Here is a 23804-nt window from a genome sequence, read left to right on the forward strand (position 1 = left end):
TTATTCAAGATTGAAATGTGAAAATAATGTAACACAATGCTATCATTTGATTAATTATGCAGTATGAAAAATGAGTGCTTGGAATATATACAGCAAATTCTAGTATTCAGGAAATAATTACGGTGCTGAAAATCTACTAAGCTCAGCAGTGCTTTAGTAAGGCCTTGAATCTGCAGTCCTCATTTAGTAGTCTGAAAGTCCTTTTGTATCACATTTTGCTAAAAGGGGAAGATTTTAGTTGGTTTAAAATACCAAAGCAGGTATTAGGAAAGCTAAGACTTGTATTAGTGTATGTTAGCAAACATTTGATTTAATTTCACTTGCAAATAAATTCTTATTTTTTAAAATTCAAGGAATATGCCAATTTAGGCATAATTATAAAAACTCATCTACCTTTTTGGGACCAACAATTCCATTGTTAAAAAGGAAAATTTTTATAAAAGCGTATCAAACAGTATACTTTTATTTTGGTAATTCTTCATGCAAAGAAAAAGAGCAACAACTTTAGTAATTCTGGAGTTCTACTTACTTGGTATGATACTGCCTTAAAGATCAGTCATGAACATACAAGGTCTGGTACGATATAAAAGGAAATTCAAATACAGTATAAATAGGAATGTAAATACAAATACAAGACCTGTTATACTAGAGCTTGTTAAACAAGTTTTTATTTAAACTAGGTGAATTTAGATGAAAAATTCTGAACCTGAAGCAGCAATCGAAAAGAGAGCAAGAAGTAAAAATTATTCACTGTAGTTGTTTTCCCCGTTGTTCAAGAAAAAGAACAAAAAAGAAGGCACTCAAAACATTTGTCTGAATATTAATATTAATCCATGCTGATTACTCTACTTTACTTCAAACTCACAGGAACTACCCTGCAATAAAATTGGACTGTTGTTTACAGTCACAACTCTAAGATCTACCCTAATTTTAAGTGACTTGAAATATTTTGAATATTTGAATATTTCTATTCAATGATTATGTTTACCATTGAAGTTTTTCAGATTAACAGCCCTTAAGACTGTTTTTTCTGGTGACGTTGGCTGGTGGCTGTATGGCTTTTTATATGACTGTTCTTTTAATCTTCTTTATGAAATTATGGAAAGACTATGTATTAACTATAAAACTGTATTTTTCTTAGAACCATACAAATTACAAAATTATTTAGATTAAGGAAAAGAAGTAGTTCTCCCTCTACTCAGTAACCTTGTTTTGCTGTCTTTCAGGAATTTAAAGCAAAATCAAGAGAATGGGATAAGAAAGGGACAATCTGCCAAAATCATCTCATATATTTAGATGCTCAGCAAAAATTATTGTCTGAGAAATGTAATTTATTTCAGGTAAAATAAGAAGCTTTAGAAGGAATATGAGAATTAAATGAGCAGTTAGTTCAGCTAGTATTATTTACAACTTATTTTTAAAAATTTAAATGTACTACTAAGCTTATAGTATCAAAAATTAATATGGATACATTGTTTTAAGGCAAATCCATACTGAAAGATTTACTGATTCATACAATTATTTTTTTTCCTCATTTTATGTGCATAAATATCATGATGAAAAATAGAATATTTCTGATAAAGATAACTGCAAAATGCAATGCTTTTTACTTTTTTAAGTATACTCTGAGCATACTTTTATCTTCTATGCTATCTATTAATATGCAATTAATTGCAATGACAAGTTACCGATAAGTATCTTACAAAGTAAGCAGTACATGCCACTCCTAATCTACAAGTAAATCCCCTCTAATCTAAGATATCCCTTACTTTTTGAAGTTCATAAATAAACAGTATAATTTATAAAGAAATTTGAATTCCTATGTGCTGTTCCAAAATCACACTTGGAAATGTTTATTGGATCACTTACCCCTTTTTGATCATATTTTTCAGCTTTCAAGTTACCGTTCAAGTTACCATGGCTGGCTTTGTGATCCTTTTTAACTTGCCAATTTATTACTTTTTTTTTTTTACATTGCCTATTGATCTACCGTTTTTTTTTAATTCCTTCCATTCCAGAATGAAATATTGATTTCATGCTTTCTTGATAACATATCCTGCTCTGAAAAAAAAAAATCAAGAAATAACTAAAAAAATAATGGGTCTACAAGACAGCTCAATAATGAAGTACAGGGAAGCCAATTACGTTGCTGACTGGTAATCCTCTTTTCCACTGGGACTAAGTTCATTGGATCTTAATCTAGTGAAACACTTTCTTAATGATTCATATGAGACTCTTTACCCATATCCAGCATTTCCAAGGATGACAGTTACGTTTCATTTACAGATGCTGAAAGCACTATATTGCAATTATTGAACTTTCATACAAAGGTGTGAAAAAAAGCAAGGCTTTGACTAGACAAATCTACTGACTGATGTATGTGGAGGTGATTATATAATTAGACGAGTCAAAGTAGATTGCACAAGATGATCTTTCTTTCGAGGTTCACATGACTGTCATCAGTGAACTTTCTTTGAAGACAGATTTCATTGTAACTGCAACATCACACTGGCTAGTTTATTAATTACAAAGCTGATGGAGTGTTTCAAAAGCATTAATTTGTCCTGTGTCTTTGCCCCAAATTCCTTTTCTGTGAGTTTTTGATTTCCAGATGGAGATGTGCCCTTTTTTTCACAGGATGCTTTGACATTATGGTATGTCAAACTCCATAATTTATATTTCAGGGGACCTTAATTTATTATCTGTATAAATTAAACTTACCTGCCAATTTCTTTAGGCTTTTTATTTAATATGCAGCCAGTGGCCACTTCTACTTATGTGTTCAGCCAACACAAATTATGAGAACATAGTGAAATCAAAAGAGTCTAAAGAATGCCTTTTTGCAGTCCCAAATACAGCATTTGTAGCATGAGTGTTTATGTTTAATGTAAGTTTTCTTGCTCAACTTGATCTCTGCACTTGATATATGTTTTGTAGGTTTTATTTTGTTGTCATTTTTCAGCTAATTCTCAGTCTTCTGAAAGAGTACTGCTACTGTGTCCCAGTAGGAGCATCCATATGGATTTTTTAAACAGTTACTATAGGTATTTTGGTTCTTCACAATGCCCGTGAATTCACAAATACCACCAATAGCAATTTTCTAAAGTTTTTTTTTTAGGACTCTTTAATCAGTACAAGAAACTGAATGGAGTTTGCGACTGCTTCTAGAGATGCCGAATGTGCAAATGATTTTTGCACAAGATTAATGATAACGATATCAAGGGAGTACAGTTACTGTAGTAACTGAGCTGTTTATACATAAACTACGTAATACTAGCTTTCTAGTCAAAGGTTAATTCTGATCCTGAGGCACATACACACAATTCCTACTGAGTTCATTGTATCAAAGAGCAACATTTCTCCCCCCAAAATGTTATAGTTAACTGCTTTGAGTTAGATCATCGTAATCACCCTTTTACATTTAGGGCTAATATTAAGTGCTAGGAAAAAAACACAACAAAGGAGAAAAATCCTTGAAAAGTCTGTAACCTTGTAAGTTTCTGAAATATTCTCACTGAAGGTAAGGAACTTGAGGCTCAAGGAAGATAATATCATTTCGAGAAGTAATGCAAACTGTTCTATTAATGTCATCTTTTCTAAGAAAAACCTGGTGAAGAAAATGAAAATAGCTTCGTGATTTTAGTAGTAATGGTTTGACCATAACAATATAGATGTAATTATTTAATTTCATTAAAAGAGTTTTACTGTTTTATAGAAGCAGACCAAGAGTTATCAATTCCAGATAAGCAATAAGAAACAGAATCAAGAAGAGGTAATTACATATGGCCATCCTGCAAGTGAAAAGGATGAGTTAATTACTGAAAAGCTAAAGGCAGCTGTGAATGAAATAGCAATACACAGGAACAGACTACAAGAGGAAAATCTGAAACTCCAGGAGGATCTAAAAATGTTCCAAAAACAGTGCCAGGTAATGATAGTTTTTCTTTTCTATAACTACTGTGGTATAAATGTTGGAGCATTAATTACTTACAGGTATACTTTCAAAAGTGGTACTGGCATGCCTATGTAAAATATCTATACAAGCATCGTATATAATTTTTTTGCAGGAGCACAGGATGAGCTGTGAACAGTAAATTTTTATTGAGTAATACATGAAAACAAAAATGTTTGATATACAGTAGCACATTTTATTCATATCTGTTTATCTAGGTTTTTATAGCTTTCCTATCCCTGTAGCAGACGGAAAGTGAATTGTTTACTTCACTTGGTTCCTTGTATAAAAATTACTTCTGTAAAATTTCTTTATCTTGTTACCTCTTTTTGTACAAACTGTCCTACTAAACTGACTATACCTACTAAATATTTATATTCAAAAGCCTATGCTATACTTTGTTGTTGTAAGAATATTTTTCAGTGCAATGAATTTCTAAGTTGCCAACCATGTGAAGACCCATCAGTTTTTATCTTAGCCTACTGCTTTTTTGCAGATGATATATGAAGACAGCTATTTGGGCCTCTTCTTTTGTTCATAATCTATGAATTTTGACAAGACTGAGATAATACAAAATCTCTTCAGACTTTTTATTAGTGAAGTTTGAAACATCTGGAATAAGATTCTCATTTCCATATTTTTCTGGTAACATACCCCTGCTTATTTATTTAAGCACTTCAATATTCACTAATATATAGAGAGAACTGTAGTGACTTTAACTCTTTCTCTTGAAAGATAATCTATTTCTCTTAATAGACAATCTTGCTGAGTTTTAACTTCAGTTGCAATATACAGTAATTAACATATACATGCTGGAGATTATTTTCAGGTGTTGTCAGAACAACCAAGTTTTGTACACATGATGTTTATACATTTAATTCACACATTAGTTCCCTGAGTCATTTGCTTGCATGCAAGTTATCGGTATGCAAGCAAAAAAATCTGAGGCCTGTTAAAAAGGTTCCAATTAATAGTAGCAGGATTAGATATATTTAGAGTGGAACAGAACATAGAGATTGGAGCAGGTAGGCAGATGTTGTAGAGAGTACATGGCATCATGCTGTAGCCTTCTTTAAGAAAATCTTCAAGAAAGAGGATTTTTGGAATTGTGTGAACAGAATGTGAAGAGTTTTAATTGGAAGCAGAGCTAGATACATGTAATACTATTGGCTAAAGAGCAGAAAGCTGCAGAATAACTGTGGTCTTCTTGTGAGATAATTGCTGTGTTAGGGAGAAAAGCTGTATTTGCCAACAGCTGCAGAAGAGGACATTGATGTAAGTCAATATACGGTGAAAATAATGTCACTATGAGCTAAGTGCTAACAGCTAAGAGAAAATACTCTTTTTAGAAATGTCTGTATGAGAAATAAGGAAGTGCAGTGTCTGCCGTCAGCCAGGAGTAAGCAGGTTTGTGTGAAGGAATGCTGGGTGGAGGGTGAGGATAGTTGGACCTGATGAGGATGAAACAGGGAGGAGTAGATGGGCATCTTGGTGGGAAGAAGGCTGGTTGCAATGCCTCACGTCTTCCATGCCTGCAACTATTTAATTTGTGCTTCTACATATTTCTCTCATACTATTGAATAGCAAGAAAGAAGTGATAAAGTGAACTGTATGGAAGACCAGTTTGCCTGCTCTACAGAAAATAAATAAATAAATAAATAAAAATAAAAACTTAAGAACATTCAAACTGAGACTGCGGAGTATTTCCTTACCAGATGGGCTTTCTGACAAACTTGATTGCAGCCATGCATGAGAGGCGGCTTGAGAGCATCACACGAAACTCTCAGAAAGTCTGCATTAAGTCAGTGGACACTAATTTATATAGAAATATAGTATATGATTGTATTAGAAAGGTTGAACAGTGTTGAGTACAATTAGAACAGGAGCTGATCTCTAAAGTTTTGAGACTTCCTTTTGATATCAAACATGGCAATCTAGTTAAAGCAACATGTTCACAGAGGAAAAGAGAACATTTGGTATTTTTTTCAGCTTAAAACAGTCTCTGAGGATGTAATACTTCATTGGATGTTTTCTAAACAAAACCTCATTTTTTCTGGTTCAAAATTAATTTTCATTTTGGTATTTTAACAAAATGCAATAGTTATTTCTGAAAATAATAGATGATAAGTATCTAATTGATTTTTTTGAAGTGATATGTGAAACTCTTGACCTGAAATTCTGTTTCAATTATTATTGCTGCTACTGCTGTGGCTACTGTTATTCCTGGTACTATTGTAATTCATAGAAGAAAATACAATTTAAATAAATATGCCTGTTGAATGCAGCCTGCCACAGATGCTTCAGCTTCCACCACACAGTTGTGCAGCATTTCCCTTATCCACCACACAATCAAATCAGAGGTGTACACACACACACACCCTAAAAATAATATATTATAAACTAATTGTGGCTGTCTCATAAATGTTAAAGCCATTAAGCTGGTCATAAGGAAGTTTCTGCAGAGAATTTTAACAATTTATTCCACTTTATTTCACTAAAAATATGGCCACACTTCTATTTCTGAGTTCAAAAGCTCTCTCAGCCTTCATTTAACAAAGAATATAATGACTAAATCTGTATTTGCAGCCCCTAAATAAAAAAAAATTAAAAAAAAAATGTTTCATATCTGTCTTCAGCAGCCCTTTCAGCCACAGGAAAACCACAGGCTTCTTGGAAGGAAGGTCATTCTAATATGAGACTCTAAGGGAAATAAACCTTTGAAGTTCCTTGCTTGTGGACTCATTTCTGGATTTCACTTTTTAAAGTTGTCTTTTGAACGTTTAAAAGCCTTATTTTTGCTTTTAAACATGGAAACTGTATTAAAATGAAGAAATTATGAGAAATATTTGTTTTTAGTGTAACAGTTTTAAAAAACCTGTTTTTTCAAAAGGAACAGTACACTTGGAAAATCCTTTTATCTGGAACATGCTTTTGGATCTTGGGTAAGAGGAAATAAATGTTATCTGAACTTTTCTATTGTTATTACAAGAATCTGATTACTGTTGCAACTTTTATTATTTGTCAGTTATAGTTCCAATTTCTTATCTTTAGTATGATCTTAGTATACTTTTTGGTAATTGCTATAGGAGCTCAGATTTTATGATGTCAAATATAACGTGACAGACAACTTGCTGATAGATTATCAGTCAGAAATGAAAGGTAAATTAGAGACAAGATTTGTGGAGTCCCTATGGAAAATATTTTATGATTGTGTGAAAATTTGGTGATGTTCATCTACCCAGGCAATTACCAACATGGAGACAGAATTGTTTTGGAGATGATTGAACACACACGATATGCATACTTATACACATGTACATAAGTCCACAGGTATCTGCTCCAAGCTTCCAGGCAACGTTTAATGAAGATGTGCACCTAACCCTGCCTTTCTATAGCTTTTAGTTTCATGCTTTTAAATTTGGAAACACTGTTATCAAAATGCAACATAAAAGTTACTTACAGCACTAATTCTTACATATGAAGCATGTTCAAGGGTGTAGAAGCTGCTTAATCAAGCAAACTCTGTATTTTAGATGTATTCTGTGTGATAAAGAGCTTCTAAGTAGTATCTCATGATAATTTCAGAGACATGTATCAGAACATTGCAAGAGCTAAAGAATGTTCAGTATCTGTTTTTTAGATGGCATTTCTGGAGAAAGTAGCTGATGTGGAAGCAGTACCTTCTTCAGAAATAAAGCTCAGAATATAAATAAATAAATAAAGCTCAGAAGTATTTATATCCTTTCATACACATTACACAGGTGTCAGAAATGATGCATTAAAATACAGCATTTTGAGCTACTACTCTCTCATTTTATTTGGCTATTTGTGTATTTGTTTTCTTCTTTAGAACATGGAGGCCAGCTTTTCAGAAATGAAAAAAGAGCTGCAGTCACGCGATGCTCTCTGGAGAAGGATACATCTGGAATGCCAACAATTGCATACAGAATTATTGAAAATCAGAGAAATGCAGGAAATTCAAATAAAGTATGTGTGTTAAAGACAATGCTTAAAATAACAAGTACTACTAAGCTAATCATTTTTTTTCTTACTTCTGATTTAAATCAAGTCTGTTGTAAAAGATAGTTAGGATTCAAGTGTCAGATTTTTAAACAACTTTTGAATGAACATTTTCATACACGACAAGTTTAAAGGCAGTAGGTTCACCCTCTGATAAAAGGCCTTTATGTTGCATAGATCTTTGCAAGTCAATGTATTTAACCTATTTTATTTATATGCTTTAAGTGCCTTTCTATTTCTTGGCATTAAAACACTTTGGAAATAGAGCAATTATGATTCTCCCTAACCTTCTATGAGTAAAATGTTCATCTTGTTATGGTTTATCTAATCTACCATGACTGTCAAAGAACACATGAAATACTAATCAAGAAGAGATTTCAGGATTCTTTCTGCACATATTTCCCTTTTCTTAATCTCTAGAAATCTCCCAAGATCCAACCTTTTTTAGGCCAAATCTCGTGGTGTTTTTTGTTTTGGTTTGTGTTTTTTTGTGTTTTTTTTCATCCCCAAACAAGTTCCCAGTTTTACCCTGGGAAGAAGATTTTTAAGTGAAAGATTATTGCACATTCTGCTTATTTCATATTTTTTGTTTTGTTTTGTTTTGTTTTCATTTCTAATTTAAAGACATCAGTCATCTTCTGTACAACTTACTGAGCAACCAGAAAATAAAAATTCAGACTTATTACTACTGGCACAAAGTCAAGAAAGCCAACAAGAAGTGCTAAACAAGGTACGTCACACTGTTAAGTATTTCCAGGTCTCACACTGCAGTCTAGGATTTAAATAAAAAAATAAAAAAAGAGAGAGAGAAGAAAAAAAAAAAAGAGAGAGAGATCAAAGTAGTGAGCTTGGACATGTGCAAAAGAGAGCAGAAGGATAAACTGAGGGTTTAGGAGAGTATGGAGTTTTCATATATGGTTGCATTCCTGGAGGTAATTGTATAGCTGTGCAAATGGTATTCTGACTGCACACTAACAACTGAGGTTGCTACTTCATGAAAGTAATGGAAAAGCCCAAGCCTAAATATTACTGTGATTAGGTAATACCTTACAAGTAATAAGTCCTCCAAGGCTATGGGTAGTTAATAGGTTGTAGGAGGTAAGTAGCAGTTTGTAGGTGGTCTCAGACATGAGAATAACAGATCAACCAGTAAAATCACTATGGCTGGTACCCACACAAAACTACTTTATCAGTCATCTGCTGCACAATCCAGGGCAGTGCTTCTTTGTTTGAGTTTTGCATCGTATTGCATTGCACGTTTCAGAACTGCTGTGTGCAAGCAGTTGTGGCATGGCATTGTGGAATGACACATGGCTTGGCAGGTTAACACTTTGAGGAAGAGGGTGCCTGGAATTCCCCTCACAGACACGCTGTGTTTTTTGCTGAGTAGCAATGTAAGCATGAACATCTGGAATTGGATGCAGCTGACTTGGATGCTGCAGCAATTTTGGCATGATCATGCTCTAGCTGTCAGATTTTTTGCATCTATATCTATTTGTTTACAATTCTAGTATTTCTGTGTAGTTTGCATAAATAAATATGAAATGCCATCTGTTACTGATTGTGTAAAGTACTGAGAAGAATTATTAAAACGCATTCGAAGGTATTTTTGCTGTTTTTAATAGTTATGTTTCTTACATATTACGAAAATCTATCAGTACTACGGTTTTGGTTATTAGATGAAAGATTATGAAAACAATCTTTGTGTTGATTCTTTGGAGAACCCTTTACATGGGAGATAAAGGAGAAAGCTTGACCTTAAATTTTATATATAATGGCAGAAAAATTCTCATAAAGTGGTTTACCATATATATTCTTCTATTTCTATCATAGTTTCTCATTAAGAGGTCTCCAGATTGATTTATTTATATTGCTCTGGAGTTAATTTCAGTTTAAGACATGTTTAATGCAGCCTAAAATAACTTTGGAGCATTATAAATAAATCAAACTTAGGTTTATTGAAAAGATATATTTCCTTGGATTTTCTTTGTTATAATTTCCACTTCTTGAAATTAGCATTATTATTATTGCATTCCTTTAAAATTTTAATACAAGTATTTTATATTTTGTTCATTTCTAATACTAAATTAGCAAATGAGAAGGGTTAAAAAAAACGTAAAAATAAATAAGACTGTGCATTGCCTCATGAAGACATTTTATTATAAAATCTCAAAAATGTCTGACTTGGTTAGAAGAGTTGGTGTCTTGGAAGCAGACCGTAAAAAAGTCAGTAGTATGTGGTTAGTGATTCAGTCATATTTACTGCACAACATTTTTTCTTATTGAAACGTATTTGCTACAGATAAGAAACCATCTTTATCGAGAGGAGCAGTCCCATTGCTCTGAGCAGGAAAGAACAAGGACAGAAATCTCTGACCTGACAGAAGAGCTTCATCAGAAGGAGATCACTATAGCAACTATCATGGAGAAAGCTAGTCTTCTGGAAAGACAGTTAAAAATGGAGTTACAGATAAAAGACAAATTGTTAGCAAAACAACAGGTATGCAAGCAGGCAAAACCAGCCTAGGCCATTTTACTCCACACTATTGATGATGACATACATTATCTGGTAAAAAAGACATTACTTTTCTTTCTGTAGTTTTCGTCTCCATCAGCAGTGACGTAGTAGTATTTATTAAATAGTACGGCCAAATATTATAGCAGTCAATTTGATACTGGAACAGTAAAGCACCACTAAATGTCAACTGTACATCTAAATAGCAGATCACCCTGACTTTGTAGTCACCATTTTAATATGCAAAAGATCTCAAAAAATTTGTTGTTGTTATTGTATGTGCTTTATCATTGGAATCATTTATTAGATTATCTAAAACATTTCCTAATTTTTAAGCCTTTTTAAAAAAAAAAAAAAAAAAAAAGCTTTGTAAAGAATGTTTCAAGTATGCTCCGAAAAGCATAAAAGCATGGCAATTTGAAAGCTGAAAACTGTAAAATACTGATGTTTTTAAATGGTAGTAGTAGACTCAGTAGACTGAGTCTATCAGTAGACTGTCATAATACTTTACTTTTGACAATAGGAAAGTTAGTGTTTGGGAAAATGTGACACTGCTGCTGTGTGGCACTATTTACTGTGCCATATGTTAGATGGTATCATTAAGAGTGAATGTGGTTCCTAGGCTTCATGACTAAGGTTTCAAGCAGTTTCAGTGGTCTGCAAGGTCTGTCCTTCTTGGTATTTTGTAACTGTATGTCTACTCCCTTTTTTTCATAACTGATTACTTCTTTCAAAAAAGGTAAATAAAACTGGTAGCAGATCATTTGTATGTCTTTCATAGATAGTTGAATATTTCTTTCTGGTTTAGTACTGATGTATTAAAAAAAAAAAAAACTGTTTCTAATAGATAGGTTCATAATTACTTATGTATACTTTGCAAAATTTAACTTATCATACCTATAGTCAATATTTTTTCAAGTTAACAGTAATATTCATATGTCTAAGAGCTTAATCTTTTCCTAGGTGTTGGATTTCAACTACAAAGTTGTCAAATCTGAAAACACGCATCTAAAAGAGCTGATAGAAAATCAAGAGTGCAAAAGTTGCATGGTAATTCTTACTTTTTTAATTTAAGCAATATGAAGAGCAATTACTTATACTTACTGTAAATGGAGATTGAGATCGTGGCAAATTTAGAAATCTCTGGCTTGTGTAAAATAAATAAAAATAAACTGTGTGACATAATCAAAGACAGGTGGTATTCATGCAGAGCCTGAAGATGGATATAGCTAGGAATAATTTTAACCTTAATTGTAGTAAGCTAGAAGCAAACAAGACTTCAGTTATTTTGTCTAGATACTAAATTCTTGGAGCCAATTTTTTGTAACTGACCACTTATTACAGCTGTTTTTAAACAGTTGTAATTTTCACAGATACAAAAATATGTCCGTTTTTACTATTTTCCCCTTTTGTTGATCTGGCATTTAAATAATGGTGTAAAAAACCTGACACAACACTTTCCCCCACTCAGCTTATTTTCAGAGTTTAGTAATTATTTCTCTTCAAATAAGGAATATTTAAAGTTTAATTCATAAAAATGTGACAATATAATGTGGAATTACAGTTTATACAGATGTATTAAACATTTCATACACTGTGTTCCACAAAGAGCTTTAAAACCTTCCCTCCTTACAGAATATCTGCAGTTATTGTGTGTGTCACTAGAAAAACACCAAAATGCAGTTTGTAAATACTGCTGTAAATACGTCTTTGGGGGATTCATAGCCTGGTAATTGTCTGACTGTAAACTGGCAAATGTCACCTTTTCCATACCCTTAAAATGGCATATCAGGACATATTATTTATACATCCATATGTAATGTTACAGATACGTGTGTGTATATATAGCTGTGTCAGCTCAGTTGTGGGCTTCATGCCATTATAACTGCAATAGAGCTGGTTCTAGAGCTATCGGTTTTAGGGTGACTTAGCAGCCACCTTTGTCTCTTCTGCCTCACCTCTCCAGATGCGAGACATAGCTGAGCCCCTGCCTCCATCCTTGGACAAAATGTCATTTTTTTTAAATACTTTCTGGCATTTCTGTGCCAGCTTGGCTCATAATTTTGCCATAAAACTAGCCGAGCAAGGCAAGGTTTATAGGAAGAGATAACATTAGACCAATTAATCCAAAAAATAGGCAAGCTTTCAGGTGCGGGAACCCTAGCTGTGCTATCAACGTGCTAAAAACAAATCTTTAATGCTCATGGATTACTGGGTTCCAAAAGAATAAGTTAAACTGGAAATATATGAAAGCACTTCATAATAAAGTGTGTGGGATTTTAGCCTTTTGTGTATGATCTGAGAAGTCTTTTGAGATAATTTTCTGTTGGTGACAGCTTGCTGCTATTGCTAGTCAACCATCAGAGCTAATCTTTATCTTCCATTCTTGGCATCCTAGTGGATGGGCCTCTTCAGCTCCTGCTTGCAGTGCACACTTTGTTTGCACTTCCATTATTTTGACTTGTGTACTCTGTGGGTTTACCCAACTAAGAAGCAGGGTTTAGTAACACAGGTGGAGACCACAGTGATAACGTGCTTCTACTGCTTCTGAAGCTGAAGGTGACTGTCTATCAACACAGATATTAAATCGTGCCTGTAGACATACACTGTATCTAGTATAGTAATGAACTTACATAATTTGTCTTGTTATTTTTGGTGCAGTCATTACTGGAGGGAGCAATGCAGTCTATAGCTATAGTTGTTATGGTTGCTTTTATGTCATAAGTTTTACAATGCTAGTGATGATGAATTTACAACAATAACATTTTGAATGCACTGTTCGTTGAGAAATTTTAATTTGTTTTATTGTGTTATAGAGGCTGTTATCCTTTCTTTCCCATTTATCTACAGTGTTGTTTTTTTCTGGAGGCAATTCTCTTGGTTTGCTATAAGTGCTGCATGATTATATGTGGTAGCTCGGTCTTTCTTTAGCATAGAACATTGTTTTGTGTTTGCTTGTTGAAAATACTAACACCCATTTATTGTGGAAAATATGCCTATTTAGTGATGGCTTTATCTCGTTTCACAGAGTATAGATTTATCTAACAAAGAACATGGAAATTTCACAGCTTCCATTCACAAACTGGAACATGAGAATGTAAGATTACAGAATAGTCTTGTTAAACTACAAAATGACACAGAAACATCAATACTGGGTGGCATGGATATATATGGAGAAACAGAGCACAGTTACCAAGCCGGTTCAAAGATGCAGGAAAAGGAAGAGAGGTAATATTTAGATTGTACTTATATATGAAACTTTCTATTAACTTCCTGGAAGTATGTAATTGGACCCAACTTGTAAGGATTTTTTTTTTTTTCATTCAGAACTCCCACCAACCTAAATATCAGACTCAGTATATTTGCAAGGTTTTCATACATTTTTATGGCTAACTGAATTTGGCAATAAATAAAGTCTCAGAAATGTTTGCCTATTTTAATATTTTTCATGTGAAATAGTTTTAAAACCTTTTTTACGCTGCTTAAGTTATTCTTAGCTCCAGGTTTTGCAAAACAGGACAGAATGAATTTTTACTGCCAAATAAAAACAAGACAAGGAAAGAATATACAAACCAACATGAGAGGTAAACTGCTCCACAGGAGGTTATCTTAATAAGCAGTTTGAACTACAGCTCCTGCTGAAAAGCTTTGTGTCCTACCAGGTCCATTTGTTGGAAGCTTCATTAAATGTATTTTAATGCCTTGTAAAGTTTTGGTGTTCTTGGGTGATCTGTTTTGTGTTTTGTTTTTGTGTTGTTTTTTTTTAAGAAACATAAATTCAGATGCCCTGAATAAATTGTTATCACAGTAAACTTGTTAGGGAAAAGTAATGTGACTTAAGAACACTTAGTCTCATAGAAAACGTATGGTAGTGATGTCTTTACTTCTTAATTCCTTGTATTCAGTGAAGCACTGAAGGACCTTCAAATGTGTTATCATCATGGCACTGCAGTAATAAAAAGAAAATTAAACTCTCTGCTAAACAATATTTCACACTACAGGAGATTAAAAATTAATAGAAATCTTAATATTTTGATCATTTATAACAAAGAATTTATGCAATAGCACTAATGTAAAACAGTTCTGTGAAACAAAAGTTTAAATAAAGTGGAGCCAAAATTGTACAGGATAAGATTTCAGAATCATACATTCAAGTTTATGGCAAACCATAAAGTGATTTTCTTCTGTATAGTAGAAAGGCATTGTATTATCTGTTGATACAGTCTTGCCTAAACTTTCCTTTTAAATATGATGTTTAGTGATGGAGGTAGTATTCACATGGAAATAAATGTATATATGAATATCTGTGTGCATATACAGGGATATATGGAAGCAGCAGCTATGTCTGTTTTGCTACTAAACTTCAGATGATGTTGAAGGCTTTGCTGAATCAAAGATTGACAAATTAAAGTACAGACTGTTGTGCACCTGTAGATCTCATAATTCCACTAAAGATGGGTTGGTGCAATTTTTGCTCATGCTTCCACTCTTCTTAAGTGAGCAAAAATAAGATTTTTCCAATTTTATCAGTAATTACATTTACTGTACATGAGGAACTGTGAAACTTCATACATGTGAATTCAGTGTAAAGAGAGTTATGCAGGTAATTTGCAGGATGTTGATTTCATAACCATTAAAACCCAACGTTAAACCAAAACAGGGAGAGAGAAACCTTCCTCACAACAGAAATCCCAGTCACCCCTACTGAACACAAGTTAAATTACAATTCTAATTAATCTGATGAAAAAGGTGTATTGGGCCTGTTTTTCAGGTTCTAAAACATGTATTTAAGTTCCTAAGTTAAAGGCTATTTATTTTTTTAAAAAAAATGCATATAGAGATTACAAGACAGGGCAAATTCCATGTGCAGTGTATGTATACCTCAGCCAGCAGTCTTTGTAATATTGAGCCCTATGTATACGGTTGGTTCTCTGTTCCCCAGATGGGGAACTACCCCAAGATTTTCTCAGAAAAAGAAAATTGAATTTTCAACCATCAAATGTGAGCACATAAGCCAGGCAATTGATGTTGGTTTGGTTTAACTCTGGGGTATGTTTTATTTTATTGTGAGCATAAACCATGTTATTTCTGTTTTAATTTGCAGTTCTGTTTCCATGGTAATTATGGTACTGGAGAAAGGGCAAAAAGACTTTTTTTACACAGGAAAAAAAAAAAAAAAGGAAACACAATGTTTGTGCAAGGTGGGGAGGTTGTGTTTTAAATGGTAATTTTCAGAAGCTGTACTTTTTGTTTGTGCATTCAGAAACCTAGAAATATTTGCACAACGGACAAAAATGTCTTTGAGTGTACCCTGTAATATTTTTCTCTCATGATCACTACTAGAATCCTAGGCATGGGCACAGACAGGAGACCTCTAGAGAAAATACAGGTAATTGGAGGAAGTTAGGCTGATGATTTAGGAAGAGGCATTTTCTTCTTTCTTTAGGTGTTCAGTGACATTCTAAGTATCACAAAGCAGCACATGGAGAAGTAGCATCTTTGTGCTAAAGAAGACTGAGGCCACATCCTACCTATAACTGCTTCTAATTAATTACTGTTCTCATATATGATAATTGATTTTATTAATATTAAAGTAAGCATTCTCTATCCCCAGAGTTTTTATCCCTTGTTCATACTTTGTACATGTACAGTTGGTTTGAATTTTGGCCTGACTGAAGAGGATTTTCTTTGATATTTCTTCAGAAATTAAAACATGCACATGAGTTCCCATGCAAAGTTACCATAAATGGATACACAAATTAGATAACTGGCCAAGCCAAAGTGCTCTTTTACACTTTGTGTGGAAAAAGTGAGAGGTAAAGGCTAAGACTGAATGCCTCCTGAGGTAGCTGGGGATCTCTTAAAGGGTATGTTGACAGTGGCATGTCTGTCAGAAAGAAGTCTTCACCACCCTTTGGAGGTCCTACATTCTTAGTCATGCTCACCACCCTATCAGTTATTGCAGCAGATAAACTGGAAGCAGCAAAAACAGTCTCTTCAGGAAAATACTTAGCAGCAGTTTTTTAAAATCAAGTTACTGGTTACACTTGCAAGGTAAAAGCAACAATAATCCCACAGGCATCCTGGTCTTTAAAGATCTGTTGTTCTCTTTCTCAAGAATAGGTATGTCAAGCAGCACGAGCTGCGTGAGGAGTTTGTTTTGCGCCACGGAAGTCGCTGATCTCATGGGGACCTAGCTGATTTTGTATATACCTGAGTATGGAAAAATCTATTCTCTCTCAAATTCCCTTTGTGAGGACATTGTTCTTTCATTTCTTGTCCCATATGTCTCCATGCCAACAGTGACATTATTTTTGTGAAGTATGTGTGTATGTTAAATGCTCTATAACCCCACTAAAAGCGTAAGTTATTCAACTGCAGTTACAGTGAATTTGCATCGCCAGTATTAACAAATGATCTTTTTTTTTTTACGAATTTGCAGATATTTGCCTACCTTTATATTTGTACTCAACCTAGAACTCTGTTTTTAGATTTTATTTTGGACTGAACTAGCAGAAATTTAAGCCCCAGCTGTGAAATTTGTCTTGAGTGAAGGCATAGCATCTATATCAAAACACCTAAACGTAGGTGGCGTGTTTTTCCAAGACAGCAAACAGCCCCAGCAATTTATTGAATACAGTAGGAAGCAGAGCCTTTAAAAAATCAGGTCTTGGTGGTGTTCTTTTCTGGGGCGTGGGGTATGTCTTTTTACTATGTGAAAGCGACCATAAATGTAGGCACCCAAGTCTGAAAATTCTGGTCTTACTGAGGTAAGCTATAAAATAACAGTAATAACTGTTATTAAATACATATAGAACCAGTTCTGGGGAAAAAATGAACACAGATCACATGGAGTTTACTAGGGGTTTTCAGAGGAAATTACTTCCAAAAAGGTCAGAACACAAAATGAAAAAAAAAAAAAGTCTGTGATTTTGTCATTCGTTGCCATCTATCTTCAAAGGTGTCAGTTTTTTCACTGTGGCCTTCATACAAACAATAGGCAGAATAGATTTAAAATAGGAGAAAAAAAAATAAAATGCATTCTCCTATGCCCAGAAGGGCAGAGTGTGTTTATTTTAATGAAAAGCATGGAAGAAAGGAGAAATTTCTGCCCCCAAAAAGATAAACATTTTAGGTCATTTTAGTGAACTGGAAGGTTTGGTACATATTTTCAGAGAGTTTTGTCTCTGAATGCATAATAACAATATCATAGTAATAATAATATTATAGCATCGTGCTTATAATTTGCTTTCTTGTAGCATTCAGAGTAACTTAATAGCTACTACTTTATAATCCGAGAAAATATGTTCTTCATCAGGTTTCTGGGTTGTCCTGCACAGCCCATTTAGAGAGGACTCAGTCTCACGTTTCAGCCCCAGCATGCCTATGTACAGGCAGGAGCCATTAGGGCTGCACATATTTAGTGCTTCTCCCAGCACTAAATATTTAAACCGACATTAGAAAATGATGGTGTGATCTTTCTGCAGACAGCACTGCCCTTTCCCTGTGCTTGGCATATTCTTCCTTTTTTATTAAAAATAAAATCTGTTTTCCTTGGATCTGAGTAGCACTGCATATTCTTAGATATAACAGTAATCACGTTTTAGTGGCAGAGAACTTGATCTTTAAAAGCTTTTATAGCTGCATTTCAAATTAGTAAAGCGTTTTAGGATCTTTTAAATGATAACATCTTTTCAGACATCTATCATGTTTAAGTACAGTAGTTACCTCCCAAGAGTGAAATTTCTATTTCATCATAAGCACAGGCCTCCCTACAGTGGCAATTTCTACTATAGCCAGAAATGTTGTCACAGAAATGTAATAAAATCTGAAATAATTGAATTGTCTTTTTTTGTTTGTTTGTTTCACGTTTTGGTATATAAAGCAAGTAAAGATCCATTTGAAAATTAGACATCTGGGCAAACAAGTCTCAAAATTTTCTGCTCTTTAATCTATGTGATTTCAGAGTTATTCGGTTAACTGTCAGAAGAAGAAATTTCAAATGGGAAGCAAGATTTTGTTGTTGTTGTAGTTAACCATAAAAATTGTTTGCTTCACAGAGCTACAAATGAATGCAAATGTATGCTCATACATCCATTCTGATCACTATAAGCAGGATACAAGAGTTATGGAACATCATAATAAAATACTTGAAAATTCAATAAGCTTGAAGATTTCCCTTATTGTTACAAAAGCATGTTCGTGTGTAATTTAAAAAAAATTACTTTAAAGATTTCATCATTTCCTTTATTAATTTCCAGTGCATTTTCTCTTATTAATTTCCAGTGGGTTATCATTAAATCAGTAGCAAAATTAGTGTTGCAGTAAAGATTTAGGATCAAAGTTTCCTGTACTATCCTTTTTATTTAACTGATTTAAGCATTTATTCTAAATTCTAGCTATTCGAATATAGTTCTTTAAAGTTATATTAGATCAAAACTGACTAATTATCCAGACCACAAATAATCTCATCTCTCTTATAATTTGATATTTTATTTCTAGTATTTGTGTGGCTAAGTTCTGTCTATTTCTCATCATACCGAAGCCAGTTTGTGGTTTAGATTGTATCCTGCAAAATTATATGGCAAGGTTACTCAACTGAAATTCCAATGGGAGAGTTTAAATCAGTGTGATTTAAGTTACAGCTGAAGCAGACAAAGAATGCACACTCAGACAATCACAGTAACTTAGGTGGAAAGTTGCTAAATTGCTGCAGCTTGGTAATGCGTAATCTTATGTCCATAACTGGGTGCAGGAAGCAGTTTGAACAGTTGAGTAATCAAAGTCAAACAAATGAACAAAAAGCATGGCTTTGCTCTGATAGCTCGGAGTTTCAACTGGTTTTCATATTTTGATTTTATATTTTTATTGCTATTTTAGAACTTCCCAAAATGAAGATGGATGGCACATGAAAGCTCAACAGACTGCTCTGCTCACAGCCAGTGGATGCCACAGAAACCGTAGCCCAACTTCATATGGCCAAGGCAATATCACTGGCTCAAAAAGTGATATCACTTTATCTTATAAACTTGACAGAGGTCATGAAAAGGAACTGGATGATAAATCTCCATCATCACCAGTGGGGTATCCTTTGTGCTTTGGCGGGCTGTTTTCTGAAAAAGGCACAACAGGCGGTTTACTAAGCCATGCTTACGATGCAGAAGAAATCAAATTATCAGTAAGTAACTGTTTTTCTATAACATAGATATTTTCAGAGCTTCTTTTAATGGTCCACATCCATCTGTGGACCAAATGCAATCCTGAAGGAACCAAAAATTAGATTATTCCTGTTGTCACTGTTATTTATTCAGTGCTAGCCCAGCAAAACTGTAAATACCTTATCCTAACATAACCACATTTTTTTTCTGAAGATTAAACATCCCCTACTGGGCCATATCTCTGTACTAGTAACGATGGTGATAATTACCTGCCATTATGTGACTGCGGGAGAGACTTCTACATTTTAGCTCATTGCCTTCTATATTGGGGCACTCTGCTTCATATTGCCTTCTGTAGGGGCACTGCTTTAAATGTCTTTCCATAATACCTGCAAACTTCTGCCTTAAGTGCTGTTAGACAAATCCGGTTTCCACAGCATTTGATTGATGGATGAAATTAGAGGAATTGCAGCAACTATTTTCTGTGTGTTAGCTATTGTATTTGAAAAGGAACAGAAATGATAACTGCTGTAATCCTTATTTTTCTTGAAATGAAAGAGTAATAGAGCAGCATTCTTTCTTTCAGTCTTCATAGGGTGCAGATTACCAACCTCCATTGACAAGTGGGATAAATCCCACTTTGGCTATGGCAACTTCTAAGGAAAAACTTTCCAGAATTCTTCGACTTCAGCTCTCTCTTTAAATTTGAGCTTTATATTCTTCCTTAGTATCTTTTTTCCATCCTTAGGCATCCACTACAGGCCCCTATTTTGTTTTTTTCCACTAGAAGATTTAGCACTCATTTTCCAGGCCTCAAACCACACAACCACACCAACTTTTAATAGAATTTACAGATTATTGAGGAATGGACTGTGGCCATCTCTCTGTCCAATAGTGATGTATGCATCTTTGTACCCAGGAGATCCTGAACTGTTTGTGCCTGAGTCCTATTGAGAGAAAAAAGGGAAGACTAGATCAGCTTTTAATGGGGAGGACCAGTAGGCAATGTTCTTGCCACATGGCACGTTAATTAGGACAGAAGAGCATCGTGACACCAACAGCCATCTTCAGGCGGGTTGCACTGGTCGTGCCCCAGTTCTGCTGTACGCTTCATAAATGTGCACACATCCTTTCTTGTCAGAGATGTGGCTGCTGGAAGATGCTCCAGAAGCTCCCAGTAGACAGCAGCACCACATTATTCACAGATTACCTGCCTGGGAAGCAGGGATTGCAGTGCAGCCTGTGCTCCCAGCAGCTGTGTCCCAGCAGTCAGAGTGAACCAGCTAGCCCTGGGTGTATGACCTCATTTCCATGTTTCCATCTCATAGGAATTTTAAGTGAATGGCTTTTGGTTTCTCATTGGCTTGGAAGTTTTCCTCTTTGAACTGCTAGCAGCAAAAAGAATTGTCTGGATTTTTTCAGGAAAAGTCTGGTAAACACCAGTTCTCATCTTCTCTTCTGTCAGAAGTGTCAGACAGAGATAGCAGGGCACAAAGCTTCTATTTCCAGCCAGCCCAGGGAAAATGCCCATTCTGAGACAGTTTTGCAAGCTGCAGGGAAACTATTTCCCAGCTGGCACTCAGGACAGGGTCGGTGCCAAGACAGTTGACTAGATTGTAAGGAAAACATTGCCAGCTGGTGTGTGGGCAAAGTACAGAATGAAACTATTAAGCAAGGGATGTTTCTCATGCATAGTCTAAGCCCAAATGAGAGGGATCAAAGCAGGTAGGAGTTCAGAAGATCAATAAAATCAAATCATCATTTATATACAAACATATTTATTCAAGAAGATTATTGGCAGGTTCAGAATTGTCTATTTCTATATAATTTCTCTATATTAGCTGGAGCAAGCAGGTATGTACATTGTGCTTCCCAACCTGGATCTTTATTTGTGACTTTTAGTCACAAATACTTTGTCATGTTTCCCTTCAGGTGATGGACACACATCACGTGTTCTTGCTTTCAAGACTTAGTAGAACAATAAAGACTTAGGTTGTAGCAAAGAAAATTTAAATCAGACATTAGGGAACTTTCTAACTTTAAGGATGGGAAATGACTTAATAAATAAATTGCAGTGGATAGTTGTGGAAATTCTAGCACTGGACATTATTAGGAATGATTTTGACAGTCTTGATCCTACCCAGAGGCACACAGTGGTCCATGCCTTTTCTGTAATACTGTTACCTACTTGCTAAGGTATTTAGGTCTTCCAAATGTGGCTTGAAGTTATCCCAGGAATCTCAATTTTCATATACAAGCAGAAGCACATTCTTCTGAGAAGAAAGTCATCTGTATCTTCTGCCTAAAGTGTACTGCAGTGCAGGGTTAGAGGAAACTGCACCCTGAAAATTAAAATTAGGCAGACCAATTCATAGTCTTGGTGTGACAACTTTCCAGAGTAGTAGAAGGGCTAAACATGAGAAGACTTTAATGCTCTGTGAGCATGATTTGACCACTAAACATTAGACTATCCTGAATGTTAATGTTTTCTTGTTGCACTGCTAAATGTGCATCCAGGAGTGTTGGACAGTTCATGGGGCAAGAAACAGATTAGCACTAGTAAAGTTAATCAGGCACTCTGCGAGAGAATAGACCTGGCTTCCCGGAGCGCTTCTGCCCAGCAACCCAGTTTCATAACTCATAAGCATTTTGAGTAGTTTCTGTTTAAGGAAAAGACATATTTAACATGTATCACATATGGAGATATGCGTCTATATATCAGGTGCCCTCCTTCATTTCCAGCAAATGTTGAGGCAAAGGGGTGGCTCCTGTTACTGGTCTACACCAAGGAAGCACGGGGGAGCTGACACTGTAGTAATGAAATAGCGGAGTCCTTGTTGCCTAACTACCCAGCCAGTTAGGCTGAAATCTTACCAATGAACCCATTTCTGCACAGCTCCAGTTAGAAAACTGAAAGATATAAAGGAAGCGTTATCTGAAGAAAACAAATTCAAAACTAGGGACCGTGAGTCTCATCTGAGACAGGGATTAAAGCAGTTTCTTTATAGTTTTCCTTCCTCAGGCACAGAAAGTGAAGATAATATAGGACATATTGAAAGAACAGACCAGAGGCTGGGAAAACAAAGCTTACTTGCTAACAAGAAATTTTGCCTTTTAGACCTGTTTAGATACAACCTTCTCTCAAAGTGCATAAACACAGTGCATTAGGGACCTATCTAAAATGATAGTCAGTGATGTCTGACCCTCAGGGTAAGAAGCTGCAAGGAGCCACGATCTGCTTGTTCTGTGATAAACATTCCTCTCTCCTCTGAGGAAATTCAGAAACGTCTCATTTGGGGTTCACACTGTATTTCAAGAAAAATACATCAAAGTGAGTACCAATTGAAGCAAAGGACAGTAGCATTTTAGGAAGATAGCTTCATCGTGAGGCCAGTATGTTTCTACTGACAAGTCAGCAATTGTAAACACTGCAGTAATGAATCTCTGAGAACCTCTTGTAACTTGATGTAATATTTCTGAAGACTGGCACATCTGCCTGGTTTTCTTTGCTTCTCTCTGGAAGTGTTTTATTTGCTCAGTATTGACTCAGTGATTTTGGAGTAAGTGAAACATGGTGTTGCTTTAAATAAAGCCTCCACGTACAGTGGCTTCTTCATAATGCAAAGCTATCTTAAAACACTTCAGAGTAGTACTGCCAACTCTATCACTGAATCCAAACATCACAAGAAAATATTTATGTGACCTAGCCCATGAGAGGGGAGGAAAAAAATTGCATGTAGCCATAGCATTTGAAATCTCAGGAAAATCTCTTTGTGTGAAAACAATGGTGATTTGTGGGTGGGGAATCATGCACGTTTCCAGGGAAAAACAAAAGGCGGGTGATTTCCCTCCAGAGTTTCTCTAGCACTGGAAGATCCCTGCTAGTGCAGGGAGGGATAGAAGAGTGTTGTGGGACAAGGTGAACGAATATATTTACATATTCCTACCTGGCAAATTAAGTCACTTTCTTCCCTGCCCCATTAAAACACTTACTTTTGAGGCACCAAGTAAAGGAAAATTCTGCTTTATCTGTGAATTTCACTTTAGGAACCCTGTATGTCCAGAAAGCCTGGCTCAGTCTAGAGGGTGGTATTACATCCAGAATTTATTTCTGGCTATCGTTTACTTGCTGTACTGTGAAAAGTAAGGGGATTTCTTA

The 23804-nt window shown here is 34.9% G+C and overlaps 1 protein-coding gene across 1 annotated transcript in view; it reads left to right on the forward strand.

Moving 5' to 3' along the window:
- Nucleotides 1-23804, forward strand: part of DEUP1 (deuterosome assembly protein 1) — a 49553-nt gene that overhangs the window by 18637 nt on the left and 7112 nt on the right. The window contains exons 6-12 of the mRNA XM_068669182.1: nucleotides 3716-3928; nucleotides 7803-7939; nucleotides 8597-8702; nucleotides 10275-10472; nucleotides 11451-11537; nucleotides 13516-13715; nucleotides 19368-19665. Of these exons, the coding sequence (XP_068525283.1) occupies nucleotides 3716-3928; nucleotides 7803-7939; nucleotides 8597-8702; nucleotides 10275-10472; nucleotides 11451-11537; nucleotides 13516-13715; nucleotides 19368-19665 (1239 nt within the window). The remainder of the gene's footprint in view (nucleotides 1-3715; nucleotides 3929-7802; nucleotides 7940-8596; nucleotides 8703-10274; nucleotides 10473-11450; nucleotides 11538-13515; nucleotides 13716-19367; nucleotides 19666-23804) is intronic.

This window comes from Anas acuta, chromosome 1, assembly GCF_963932015.1.
Source record: "Anas acuta chromosome 1, bAnaAcu1.1, whole genome shotgun sequence".
NCBI lineage: Eukaryota > Metazoa > Chordata > Aves > Anseriformes > Anatidae > Anas > Anas acuta.